This window comes from Apaloderma vittatum, unplaced genomic scaffold (assembly GCF_000703405.1).
Source record: "Apaloderma vittatum isolate BGI_N311 unplaced genomic scaffold, ASM70340v1 scaffold11617, whole genome shotgun sequence".
Taxonomy (NCBI): domain Eukaryota; kingdom Metazoa; phylum Chordata; class Aves; order Trogoniformes; family Trogonidae; genus Apaloderma; species Apaloderma vittatum.
Window position 1 is genome coordinate 126,263 of NW_009727922.1, and position 14,553 is coordinate 140,815.

The 14,553-nt window shown below is 42.0% G+C and overlaps 1 protein-coding gene across 1 annotated transcript in view; it reads left to right on the forward strand.

The window, feature by feature from the left end:
• KIF16B (kinesin family member 16B) overlaps positions 1 to 14,328 on the forward strand; it is a 125,667-nt gene extending 111,339 nt beyond the window's left edge. Inside the window, exon 26 of the mRNA XM_009873892.1 lies at positions 14,170 to 14,328. Within this exon, the coding sequence (XP_009872194.1) occupies positions 14,170 to 14,328 (159 nt within the window). The remainder of the gene's footprint in view (positions 1 to 14,169) is intronic.
• Positions 14,329 to 14,553: the final 225 nt, after the last annotated feature.

Below are 14,553 nucleotides of genomic sequence, written 5' to 3' on the forward strand. Positions count from 1 at the left end.
AAATATGAGTCTAGTAAGTGTTCTGAACAGTATTCTGTGTCGTAGGGGCGTCGGTTAGCTCAGTCAGTTGAGCATAGCGCTAAAAACGCTAAAGTCACGGGTTCGATTCCCGTTTGGTCCCCATGTGTTGCCTGGTCTAGTCGAGAGGTGGCGTCCCTGGCGGCAGGGAGGCTGGATTAAAATGATCTCTAAGGTCCCTTCCAGCTTAGGCCATTCTATGATTCTATGATTCTATGATCATTAGTAGAACTGTCAGTCCCAGTGATAGGTGACAAATTAATCTGCTCTTCCAATTTTTTCACATTCCATATTTATACATCTTGAGTAGGCTGTGACTTCACATTGGTTTTCCTGAGCTTCTTGGGTTGAAGTGGGATAGCACAGCTTTTGACTAGTCCAGTGTTTTCCACAGGTCACCTCTGAGCAACAGCTGTTCCTTCTTTTTAATTTTGTGGTACCTTTTAAGGCAACTGGAATCAGGGGGGGCCTGGCTGTAGGGTTTGCTTTGTTTTAAGATTGTCATGTAAAGTTACCTTATTTCAGCTTGAGATTGCAAGTGGTCACGTTTCGTCATAATGGAGATGAAATTGCTTGGAATAAAAGACTCCAGAGAGCCTCAAATTATGAGGATTCTGATGTAAAATCACAGTAAACTGAAAATTTATGTAAAACATTAAGTTCTTTTACTTATCCTAGATGGTACAAATGCTTAATAACCAAAAGTTTCACAACACCTTGTTGGTAGGAAAGCACATAATGTGTCAGATGAACCTGAGAAGTCTTTATGTCTAGTGTGATACGTAGTTGCGATGTAAACACTTTTGCTTTGGTATTTGTTGGTATAATACAAAGTCTTCTGAGCAGTATCTCACATTTCCATAAGGTCTGGAAAATTAACATGCAAGTTTGCGCAAGGGTTTTGCCCATACAACTTAAGAGAAACCACCTAAATTGTATTTAAAATTACCTATCCAAAATGCCCTGTTGCAATCTATTAATTTAATATTTCATCAGGGACCTGTTGCAGGGCAAAACTCTAAATTAATTGTTCGGCAGTCTAAAGGCTGTAATTTCACTTCAGAGCCAACCTTGCTTGATTAAATCCGCGTTAAATGAAACAGCCAAGAATTCTTTTGATTAAAGTTAATGAGTAGAAGTTAGTGTGTATCTCTCTTTTCCTGCAATTAGAAATCAGTAGATAAGAGTGTAGGATCCTTTTTAAAAATGAGATCAGATGATGCGTAGTCTTCTAGTTTTTTAAGCAAAAGCTTTATAAAGGAAACACGTGTCACAAAGTGAATGTATCTGTTCCCGTTTTAACTGCAGGATGCACTTTCTTCCTTGGTGAGTTGCTAGATCTGTGGACAACAGTAAAAACAATTTTTCCTGAAATTCCAGCTTCCCTGGATACTGCGTTTCTCTATCACATCATTCCCCTGATTATTTTCTTCTTCTGTTGGACTCTTTTCCAAACAAAACAATTCTTTGATTCTTTGCTTTGTTGTCGTAATGAAGATTAATTAATTTTCCCATTGTGCAGCCAGAAAAACTGGATGGGAGTCTAAGCTGACATAGCAGATTGAGTTGTGTTTCTTGACTCCTTGGTCAGAAGTCCCTTGCAGTCATGGACCCACTGGGCATTCTCTTCTGCTCTTGCTATCACCAGTGTGCTTAGGAAAATTTTAGGAAAATATTTATGCTGACAAAATTCCAACAGGCTCTTGCCTAAAGAAAAACTAACTCCCCCAAGCCTCAGCCTGTCTCCTCATCTCTCTTCCCTGTTTCCCGTTCCCTTTTCCCACTGCTGCATTTTTACAGGTTTGTTTTGTGGAAAGCAAAGGGGAACCAGTAAAATCCTCGATTGGGAACACACCAGCAGACAGCTCAGCGGTCAGTAGGAGTTGTTGTTTCCTTTTGCTGCCACTTAGAGAGCTCAGGGAATGAAAGAAGGTCAGCCTGTAACGGCATGGTAAGGCGAGCCTGCGTCCAGTTTGGTAGGAGCACATACATCTTCCTGGCATTGTCTCTGCTCTTCATTTCTCTTGGTACCTGAAACCTCTTTAAAAGATAGACACACTCAGTTTATTTAAAATTAATACTACAATTGTCCTTAACCTCCTCACTTCCTGATGTCATCTGATGAGCTTTTCAATGATAGGTGTTAATGCAAGAGGCAGAAATAAATCTTTTATGAACGGCATAATTCAATTTTCCTCTCAAATCTGTAGAACTGTCTGGGGAAAGCATCATCGACAGTGAACTGACTGAAATCTTACTGTTTGCTACAGTCAAAATTAAGCTTCCAAACCAAGGTTCTTTAACTTAGGAGCTTCTTTAACTTAGGAGCTAAATGCTTTGTTTTGGCTTTAGTTTGTATTCTCATCTGAGTTCCTTTGAATTTCTAGGGTTTCTTTTTTACGGGGCTCTCTAAAGGAAGCCACTCTGGCTTTCACCTATAAAAGTGAGATTCTGCTTGGTTTGCATGGCTCCAAGAATCTGATTCTTAAGGAGAATGTGAAATAATAGAAATAGCACCTTTCCTTGAACTTGAATTCATTCTTCTTGTTTAAATGTATCATTAGGTTCAAAATTACAGATTGGTGGCAACCGGCAAAAGACATTTCTGAAGAAAAAGAAAATCTCAAAGTATTGGCTGACAATATTTGGGCAAACAGAATGTTTTGAGTCTGAGACCTCATTTCTTGAGGTTTTCCTTGAAGTCATGAGGACGGAAATACTATAAGGAGATTTTTAGATGATTCATCATCTGAATATTCAGTATGAACTTAATGAGTACATCCCACCAGCCTTTGTTTCACCTCCCAATCCCTTAATATTTAACTGAGACAACCTTCTTGGTTACAGGTGAATTGATGTTTCTGTTGCAAAAAACCTGTCAAATGGGGTCAGAGTTACCATTTCTGTTTGAGTTTTCCTGACTCTGGCACCAGTTACAGAGACCTTTCAGAGCTACTGAATATGTGTCAGTTCAAAGTGATTATTAAAAAGGAAATTATTAGACTCCAGTATCAGCTTACAACAACATCCCTAATACCAAAGCTTTTTAAGAAGAGCTTTAAAGCCAGCTACTGGCCAGCCCGGCTCTTGCAGGTTGAATGTTTGCCTCTGATGGTGCAGCTGTAAATACTGTTCTTAGAAGCGTCTCGGTGAGATGGACTTCAGAAAACATTCAGAATAATTTGGTACTCACTGAAAGATAAAAGGAAGCTTTTCCTTTTGTTACAGACATGAGCGCTCACCAGATACGACTGCTAGCGCAAAAGCAAACGGCTGCAAATGTCAGTGTTCGATAATCCTGGAGAAGGTTGTTTCACACCCATAGTCTGAACTTACAGAATGCGGCATCTTGGAGTGATGGTTTTAATTTTCTACTACAGGACTAGGGATGCAATGGGAGCACAGAAGGAAAGAGCACAGACGCATCTGCAAAGACAAGAGCGTGTGTGGTTGGGCCGTATTTTGAATATCAATTGTACGAAATCCATGTCCGGGATCATTTTCTAGGTTAGTCTGCACCAAGCGCCTTTCATAATCTCCACTCAGCGTTTAAAAAAAAAGTAAGAGGAGAAATTTTCAAGAGCAGCACTAAAGTCTTGCCTCACCTGCAGACAGTGATGCTTCACCTTTAGCCATGTGAGAGCAATTTCCCACGTGGAGTTCCCAGCCCTCGGTGCCTCATCGGGGCTGCCCAAGACCCATCCATGTGGCTTTTCTTCTTTGAAACAGCAGCCCAAAAAGAGGAGTCGTAGCAGCTCATGGCGGTGAAGCATTTCATCTGGTTCTTGGGTGGTGCTGCTTCTCATGTGAGGCCCAGTTGGCTTCCAAAAGTGGATAAATGAAGTTAATTTTACTTATCGATTGCAGTTGCTGGATACAAATAAGTAGAAATTAGGACTTTGCGAGCATCAGCAGTTGATCCCATTCCAGAACTTTGATTAAATACCGTAGACACTCAGCCAGGCCCACCACAAATGCAAGACATTATTCTTATAATAGCAATAGATGACAAAGATAGTGGTTTAGAAGGAATGAAAGCCTGGGGTTATTTTCTGGATGAGTTAATTTTGAACTCTGGTCCAACAGGCTACTAGATGCAAAAGGAACAGGGAGCAAAAGCAGCCCCTTGGTCTCGTTTGCTCAGACTCGGTGCATTTCTCAAGATCAGGTCTGAAACCCTGTTTTGCAGCTTTTGCTAAAAGTAACTTTACATCATATGCGTACCCCTTTACAATAATTTTGGTATTTCTTTCTTTTCAATGATCCTAAAAGTCTTTTCCAATCTAGGTGACTCTGTGATTCTATAGTTCCAGATCCCTACCTCAAAAATCTGATCTTTTTGTGGTAAAATGTTTTATCACCATTAGAACCAAAGAATTAAATAGGATGTGCAATGCAGAGACTTTTTTTCCTTTACTTTTTAAAGATTTCCGAGTATCGGGGAAAAAAAGACGGTACGTTTATCGTGATTCAGTAAGTTCAGACTATGTGACAGCATATAGTTTGAACTCCAGTTTAGCTCCACATCCTAATGTGTTTTGCTGTCAGTTCAGAATAAATTTCCCAACACCCTCCTACAAATCAAGTTTGGGAGTTGGGCACCTTTATCGGTCTCCAATAACGGCTCTCCACGTTTGGATGCGAGCAGATGAAATAAAGGGAGCGCTCGCCCAAGGACGCCGGCTTGAACTCGGTGCTATCCATTTTCAAAGTGAGCGTATCAGTCATCCTCCTGCATCTGATTTTGCCAAAGGAAGGAGAGAGGGTGATGCATGTCAAGTGCTTTGGTAGCTGTTCGCCAAGGCCACTCCAGCAGGTGACACGCCGGAGCTGCTGGCCCAGGGATGTGTGGTAAATTTGATCCTGTCGTCGTTCTTTCTGAATAGATTTCGACAGGACTTGTTTTGACTTGTGCTCCGGAGAAAAGATTGGTTTCCTTCGCTAGTCACGTCTGTTTTGATCTCTTCTAATATGGCTGTTCGCTTCCAAAAGAAGACTCGTATTGATAGACTGCCTGTAAATCATAGCCCTTGCTGCCTTTTTTTTTTTTTTTATTCCTGCCAGCCTACAATTCAGTTTTTATTAGAGCTTCTGAAAGCCAATGACTATAAGCTTTTAGCATGCAGACTTTGTAAGAAATATTAAGTCCTGTGGATTTTAAATGAATTTCAGACAAAATAAGATTGTAATTTGGGACGTAAACTGACTTCAGAAGTTAATTCAATTGATGTGGCATAATAGTAATTCCACATAATGTGGTCGTGCCATTAGACTTGCACAGAAAAATGCTCTAAATAGCTGTAATGAATAGTTTGGATTTTGAAAACCTAGGAGAGCAATTTCACCTTGAATCATAACTAGCATCTCTCAGAGTGCTTGTACGTTACAAAAATTCAAAAAAGGTGTATGAATTGAAGTAAATTTCCGTACCACCCTGGGCAAAATTAAATTTTAGTGGCACTCAAATGCTTCTAGAGATGGAGTGGTAAAATCTGCTCTCACCTGGAGAGCTGTGGAGGAAACTTACCCCGGTTCAAGGAATCTGCGTTACGCTGTGCATGCAAAAATATAGGGAGAGTTTTCCAAAGGGCTAAAAAAGTAAGTCCTGCTTTTTCAAATGGAATTCAGCTGTATAAAGAGCCTGATATACCTGTTTAGTTCCAGAGTCATTTAGGTACCTCTAAACATGCCCAAAGGAGTGCTTTCTATAGTATTGCTGCTTCTCTCAATGCTTTGGGTGAACTCCACCACCAGCACAGGCTGCTGCAGTATTGATGCCACAGTAGTCTCCATGGTTCAGTTTTGTAGCTCCAACAAAAAGCAAAGGCTAAATTCTTTGCTCTCAAAGTAAAATTCTGCTTTTATATATCCAGCATTTACAGAGATTTTAACATTTGGGGGCTGTACAGGTAAATCTGTTCACTAACAAAAGAGCTACATTACATTTACCTACGTGTATCACAGTCAAATTGGCAAGATATTTGCCAGTGAATTAGCAAAACAAACAAACAAAGCAGTCAGCCTAGCGTAATTTGCCATACCGATATTATTTCTGTTAAGGGAACCCCATAAATCCTGGTTTCTTAGGACATGGCACAGGCAGCTGGACCCTGAAACAAATGCTCTGCTCGCCCCAAGGCTGTACGTGGCCACCCTGGTTCCCGCGGTGCCACGCTCGCTTTCCTCGGTCGGTAAGAGGACATCCGTGCAGGCAAAGTCTGTCGACGAAACAGCTGGAAGTTTAACACAGATGTGCTTCAGGAGAGCAGGCGATGTGCGCTGCGCATGGCTGTGTCGTGTTGTTTGGGATGAAATTGTTGGGGTGCGGGGTGGAGCTGTACCTGTACGTCTAAGACAGGCAAACACCAGGGGTAAGGTGATGCTGACTGGGTAGTTCTTCATTTGTTGATTTTTTTACTTCTATTTTTTCACTGACTACTAGGCATTATCTGTAAACAGCCTCGCTTCTGATTAGGCCTAATCAAAGTGAACAGGAAGGGTTTGATTAAAACGAGTCAATACTTTATTCTTGACTTGTGTCATGTGAAGCCAGTTAATCCAGCCTTGAGCCTAATTAATGTCTGCCAAGCTGAAGCAAATAGACCCCCCTTAATATTATGACTAACACGGCTGTGACTTGTCGTTTTCAAACGTGAATCGGTCTTTATTCTCCTGAAAAGTCTTTGTGCTCACACAAGGTGTTTGTGGCTAAAGCAAGATCTCTGGTACCAATGGGATAGATACGTCCTAGAGGCATTTGTTGCCTCTGACTCCTCTAGAATGCTTTGCACAACTTTGACAGTGTCTAATACTGTACTTTTTTTGTAAGGAGAACCCAGCCATCCTGGTCTTTCTGCAAAAAAATACCATCCCAGGTGAGCATGTCATAATTTTAGAAGCTTTCTCTCCAAATTTTTTGCAGAAGTAGGATCCTTCAGGCGCCAGGTGTTCTCCCGGGCAGTAAATCTTTTTCTCTTCACTATGAAATCACAGCTGCACGTAATGACCTAAGGGTGTGTGCGGGAGATAAATGTGTACGAATCCAGAGGTGACATTAGGTATTTCTCAAAGGGCCTGAAATATCACTTGAGATATTGAATATCACGTGCTGTCCTGCTGACATATTTTACTCGTAACTGCTTTATGAATCTTGCAATATATATTGAGGTGTTGGGGAAAAGAATTGAAGCCTCGTGGTTTTGTTTTTTTTTTAATAGAGAAAAAGAAAACCCCACGGAAGACCAAAATATTTCTGAGCTAGTTATATCTGGTTAGCAGAGAGATAATCCTATTCTTCTTGAAAGGCTGGAGGTCAACAAATTAGGCATAGTCTGTGTTATAGTCCCCCATTCTTTCAAGCTGCTGTACTCCAAAGCAATGCCACCTCGTATTTTATATTCTTGCTATCTGCCAATTCTTCCCCTGCTTGCTCAGATTTAATAAACCCAGAAATGGATCTGAAACTACTTTAAGAGAGCTATCAGAGCATTATGCTGGCAATTACTCACTCCTAATTAGCCAGCTTAGCCTCAAGTAGTGCCCAAAGGAAGGAGATGGTTTTAGTGGCAGGCACAGGGCAGAAGCTTAACTGGGATGAACCAAACCGTGTCATGGAGGGCTGAGTTATCCTTGAAGACCACATGAGGAGCCTGCTGGGACCACCGCCTGGACAAAACACCTTGTTTTGGGCAGCTCGAATACCCCTCGCTCTGTCAGGTTGGGATATTTGGCATAAGAGAACCTGATCCTTTGTAACTCAGTTCATAAAGAAACTTCACATGTTGTGATTAATGGCTTTTCTGGTCCTCCACACCTGACCCAGATCCTCCAATCCTGGGTGATGTCTGAGATGCGATGTGTGTCCCAGATGAGGCACAGCTGGCTCAGCTTGAAGCCCTTTTTCTAAGGGTTCCTGCCCTCTACACTCTGCTGGTGGTATCACAGGCTGCAACCCCTGCCTGCTTCCCCATACAGTGTGTTAATTCCCTCTGAGTTTGGTCAGTTAGGAAAAAAAAAACCCGCAAGGAAGAAGCACGTTCGATCAGAAGTTTGAATCCTATTTTTCTTGGAAAGGCGTACGATCTCATCTCATCAGATTCTGCATATAGCATCGCTCCAGACAGGGCGCTTCGCCAGCCTGAAGTCTCCATGGGACACCATCGCCTGTCAGTGCCATTTTTGCTGAGCTTTTTTTTTTTAAATTTCTTTTTTGTGTGTGTGTCACTAGAGACTGTATTTCATGATGATAGCTGGCATTTCTACAGTGTTTCCTATTTGAAAAACCACCCTGGAAGTCATTTTTGTCTCTTCAAGACACTAATGGAAACATCCAAAATAGAGAAGGTTGGTTAATTTGGGAAAGGATCCCCAAATGTTCTTTTTCCTTTGCATATGCCCAACAATTTCTTTCTAGGAGGCAGGAGATGCACTCCCATCTCTGTATTACAGCGGGCTCCCTTTGCCTGCGTTGTCTTCTAAAGCAGATTCCTATTTTCGTGATCACAGATTGGAAACAAAGCATGTTACTGTCTGCTTGTTTGGGGCTGGAATCTTCCTTACTTTGCAAATACCTAATTGCAGCATTTTGTGTTTTTTTTTTAGAGCCAGGGAACATGCTTCAATAGGTTTGGGTTTTTTGGTTTTTTTGTTGTTGTTTTTTTTTTAAGTGAGATTCCCATCCTATGGAAAACAGCTGTTAATACCTGCATACGCCTTGCCCTATGAATAATTCAAATCAGGATTTGATTTAAAGCTCGCAGCACTTAACACTAGTCAACAGAATAATTATGTGATTGGTGCTGAGAGAAGCTAGCATCTATATTAAAGGGAGAGAACAGCTAATGCTAAAAGTTCGATGAGCAAGTTAATTAGTCCTGCCTCTGCCATCAGTGACTTTCTGTGACCTTGTGGTAAAGCTTTTGACTGTCACCTGGATGTGTAGGTGTTGAAAGGGTGGTGTCGTTTCAAAGAAAAGAAGCTGTTGTTTCAAAAATCCCCCAAGTCTTGTAAGGTTTCTCTTATTAAAGTTCGTGGTGCTTTTCAGCTCTGTCGGTTATTAGCAGGTGATATTTGTAATGCTAATAGTGAAGTGTTTTATTTAAAGAATTTAAAACGATGACTTTTTTGAGGAAATTGCTAGAAACAGCAGTAGGAGGGAGAGAATGCTCAAAGTTTCTTCACTTTGTGGAAGTACCAGAGTTGATGAGTTTTTAAACACACCGAAGTTTAATGAAACAATTGGTCTCTGAGACTGTCGCTGTTTGTAACAGATGATGAGAACAATGTCACTGAACTGAATTTCTCTTTAATATGCCACAATTAAAAGGATGATGAGAACACTTTCACATACCGGAAAGCTTTTTGATTGTAATAACTTAAAGTTATTAAAGTTATGGATTTATATTAAGATATATAAAGCTATATGGTCCTCACCTCTCGAAGTGGTGCAAAAATCATTAGAACAACTTTGCTATGCTGATGGATTCAGCACGAGGTGAGCACTGTCCTACTGCTAAAAAGGTGAACCCCATTAAAATGATTTTTAATAAGCTTTTAAAGTGGTTCTGGTTTTGCTGTTCACTTCATTATAGCAGAGGGAAAGCTACTCAGACTAGTAAGGAAAGAAAAAACCTTTGGGCCTCACAACACCTTCTTCAGTCTTGTTAAAACTTGCAGGTACGGCTGTCATAAATTCTAGTTTAAAGGCCAGCAAGGTTGTGATGCCTGTCAAGAGGGCAAAACCACTGCTCTTCCTATTTTGGATTTATTTTGTTTTAACCCAGCTCTCTATCTTTAAGTTTTTTCCATTTTTAAGAGTATTTCCATGCTCTAAACTGGTGTTCCTGAATGTTTATTTAGACTGAGCAACCAACACGATTGATTTAAGTCACCCGTTTTACATCCATGTTACAGTGCCAGAGTCCTGTGCCCTCACTTTCAGACATTTGCAAATTGGTAATTAGGATATTTTCCAGCAAACCAGCAATGTAGCAGGTTGAACGTTGTTAGTGAAATGAAACTCCTAAGTGCACTTGGAAGAACACTGATGACCAGACTAAATTATCCAGAACAAATGGCTGGAGTTTTGAAAGGCTAACAAACAAAAATGAGTAATAAACCCAAGCCTTTTGGATTGTTTGTAGCAGTTATCTAGTTTGTCTTTCCAAGGTAATCATGCAAACCTAGCAAAAGTAGGATTACTCTAATGTGGTGCTTTACATACTAGGGACAATGATTTAGAGGCTGCAGGTCAAGTGCTAGTAGGAGGTCATAGAAATAATTTGTATGAAATTTGGACATGTTTCTGTGTAGGCAGCCTGAACTTGCCAGTCTCTGCTGAGAAAAATCTTTTTAAATTAATACATCAAAAGATACCAGGCTGTTTCCCACCTAGTTTTAACTCAGCACAAATAACACTATTCTGTAAATAGAGAAAAATCCTACCTGGTGCTGGAAATGGATTTGGTATAAAAGCTTTGAAACAACCCCTCCTGCCCTCCCGACAGAGGAGAGCCTTTCATCTACCTGGATTTGTGCAAAGCCTTCCACACTGTCCCGCACAACATCCTGGTCTCCAAGCTGGACAGACATGGATTTGATGGAAGGACCACTCAGCGGATAAGGGACTGACTGGAAGATCGTGCTCCAAGGCTTGCGGTCGACATCCGAGTGGAGACCAGTGACAAGTGGTGTCCCTCAGGAGTCAGTCCTGGGACCCGTACTGGTTAACATCTTTGCTGGTGACGTGGACAGTGGCATCGAGTGCACCCTCAGCAAATTTGCTGACAACACGAAGTTGTGTGGTGCGGTCGACACGCTGGAGGGAAAGGGATGCCATCCAGGGGCACCTTGAGAGGTGAGCCCAGGCCAACCTCATGACGTTTAACAAGGCCAAGTGTAAGGTCCTGCACCCAGGTTGAGGCAATCCCAAGCACAGGCAGGCTGGGCAATGAGTGGATTGAGAGCAGCCCTGGGGAGAAGGATTTGGGCGTGTTGGTGGATGGTAAGATTGGCATGGGTCAGCAGTGTGTGCTGCAGCCCAGCTTGTCCTGGGATACATCAAGAAATGTGTGACCAGCAGGGCGAGGGAGGGGATTCTGCCCCGCTGCTCTGCTCTTGTGAGTCCCCCCCTGGAATACTACATCCAGCTCTGGAGCCCCCAACACAAGAAAGACGCGGAGCTGTTCGAGCAAGTTCAGAGGAGGGCTACTGAGGTGGTCAGAGGGCTGGAGCACCTCTCCTGTGAGGACAGGCTGAGAGAGTTAGGCTTCTTCAGCCTGGAAAAGAGAAGGCTCCAAGGAGACCTTATAGCTGCCTTCCTGTACCTTAAAGGCACCTACAGGTATGCTGGGGAGGGACTTTTTAAAAGGGCCTGTAGTGATAGGACAAGGGGTAATGGGTGGAAGCTGGAAGACCGTAGGTTTAGACGTAGGTTTAGACTAGACATCAAGAAGAAGTTGTTTATGCTGAGGTTCGTGAGGCACTGGCACAGGTTGCCCAGCAAAGTTGTGGATGCTCCATCCCTGGAAGTGTTCAAGGCCAGGTTGGATGGAGCCTTGAGCAACCTAATCTAGTGGGAGATGTCCCTGCCATGGCAAGGGGATTGGAACTAGATGATTTCTGAGGTCCCTTCCAACCCAAATCATTGTACGATTCTATGATCTAGCCTTGCTCTCACTACAGCAACTTCCAGTGAGCTCCTGGCTTGCGACAAAGTCCATATTGAGTCCCTTCTGGATCTCTAAGTAAAGTTTTCTTTCCATCATCTCTGGTACTTGATGATGTGCTCCTGCCCCTCTCGAGTTTGATGTGACCCTCATCATTTCCCTGTCCCATCTGAATTTGAGAAGCGTCTTTCCACGTACCGGTAAGGAGAAATCTTCCTTTTCTCCTGCCTCTTTCTTCCACTTTGCCATCCACGTCGCAGCCAACAGGACAGAGCAACCTTCCCCCTTGCTGCCTCGCCGCAGCTCTTTAATCGAGGCATATGCTTGCGGTGTGAGCGAACACTTCTGCCATCAATCAATCTTTCCCTCTCTACGGGGCTGAACTCCTAGCCAGCATATCTGGGCAGAGCAGCTTTTATTTCACTGAAGCAACAGCTTCCTTGTGTCAAGGGCACATCAGCTCAGTGCTCTGCTGACACATCAGCATTGCAAACAAGGGCAAACGCAGGTAAGGGATTTAAGAGCGCTGATTTGCTCAGAGGTGGTAGTTGAAGAGCACGTAATGCCAAGCCATATGGCTGGAAATTCATACAAAATGAATTCCACCATAATCTGGTAGGGTCTGCTCGTTGCCGTTTTGCCAAGGATCTTTCTCGTGTTCAAAGAATCCCTGATATTGACTGAGCAATTTCTGTGCACAGATCTGAGAAAATAAGTGTACCTGCTTTTCCTAGTGTTTCCCTGTCAGGTAAGTATATGCTTATAGCAGAGGGAATTTTTTTTTTTAATTTTTTTTTTGCTGTGCCATTAAGCTATCATACCAAAACAATGAATAACGACTCTACTGGAGAGGCATGACAGTCAATTATCTGGCCATACATACCAAGGTGAACACAATAGCTGGCTGCGGCGAGAAATTTTGGTACCTTTGAGCCTTTGGTAGCCGTAAACCAGAATTACTGCAGTAACTTTTCAGCACAGTGCTAAAACTCCAACAGGATGCCGTGTTTCACATTTGATTTTCTGATATATTCATCCTTCAGGCATTACTTTTTTAAAGGGCCCTACTTTGTGAACTAATTATGACAAATGTGGATATGACATCTGTTGCTCGCTTTAAATTACCTCTTAGTCTGTTGGAATTCATCTTGAAGGCATTTTTGTAATGATTTTTTTTTTCATGAACATTAATGCAACCTGTGGGAGATCTGAATTTAAAAAAAAAAATATCACCAATCCAGCCAAGAGAATAGTTTGTGTCAGCTGCTTTTTTGTTGGTTTTTGTTATCCTGCTTTGTGTGATTGTAACACAGCTAGTTTCCACTGCACTTGAATAGATAAACAGGTTGTTATACTATGGAGGAATTCTCCTTGAGAAGGGTCAATAATTAGGACTACTTCCTGAACCTGAAATCATTTACATGATCCAAAATCTGCTGCATTCAAATAACTAAACTCTGAAATAACTGAACTTCCAGATAACTGAACCAGATAACTGAACTTCCAGATAACTGAACTTTGTGGTCACCAGAGGAGATCGTGCTGTTCTCTCTTCAGATGTATTTCCCACTGTATCCAAGATTTCTGAATAATTTCTTGAGTTACTTTTTTCTGTGGTCAGTCTGTAGCAGAGCAAGAGTTTTCCTCTGTCCTCCAGATGAGATTTACCTTATAGCTATTGGGGTGACATCGAGTACTTCTTTAACACTGGTCTGATCAATGTTTTACCTACTGTGTTTCATTCAGAAATTATAATCTGGTTTATTAATCATTCTTAGTGTTTGTAATAATTCAGCTTGCATGTGAAGGAAACCCCATGAGGTTTGTAAAAACTAACTTCATGTTACTGTACATCTGTCAATACAGATGCAAGTCGCACAGTGCTTGGTGAATATTAGTTTTTGGGAAGGAGAATGCTTCTTATATGTAAGACCTAGGGAAAAAATACAAGACATGTGGTGAAAAGATGCCAATAGGTTCCGAGATAATACGAAAGTTGTGCAACCTTTGTGCGCATGGCCTCGATGAAAACAAACCCCTTTTGATGCAAGAATTGGGGAGGCTTGATGAATGAAAGATTTCTGAAGTCCTTTTGTGTCTGTGTGTAGTGAAATTCCCGCAGAAGAGATTGGAGGTTTGCATCTGCTGTCGCACTAGTGCTAGACGGCAGTACGAGCGGGTCATGATTAGCAGAAAGCATTGCACGGCTACAGAATAACCCAGCAAACACCACACAAGCACAAAATAAAACAGTTATTAAGCTTGACAGGGGAAGAAAGTGGAAAATACTTTTTTTCATCTTTTTCTGAGCTTAATACAGGTGTTTCAGTAGACCTGGTTTAAACTCTTCGTTATTGAAAGGACTTTGCACAGTCTGTGGAAATCTTGGGTTTGGGATTTTTTTTTTATATTGCTCTTCATTTAACTCTTCAGAGTGGTCGTAATCAATTTGATCGTTTGTGAGATTTTCCATTTTGTTCCACAGAAATACCTCAGGAGCTTTTTCTCTGCAATGCTGAAATCTCCATCGTCTCCGCTGCACCTTGATAAAGTGGGTCTAACTCTGTCCAAACACACCATCTGCGAATTCTCACCCTTCTTCAGGAAAGGCGTTTTTGACTATAGCAGCCACGGGACCAGCTAACTTTTGGGCCAGGACCCCTCTGCCGGAGGAGTACGATCGGAGCGGTGCCTTCACTTTTGCGGTGTGAGAGAAATGAGGGGAAGAAGAAAGAAGAATCTTCCTCCGTACCTGGGAAGCTGCATCTAAACAACTCCATTAGAGACAGCTGCGCCCTGACACCTTCCCGTGTTCTTTACCAGCTCTCATATTAGTGCCTGCATTTTCCTGGCATGGAGTGTACAGACA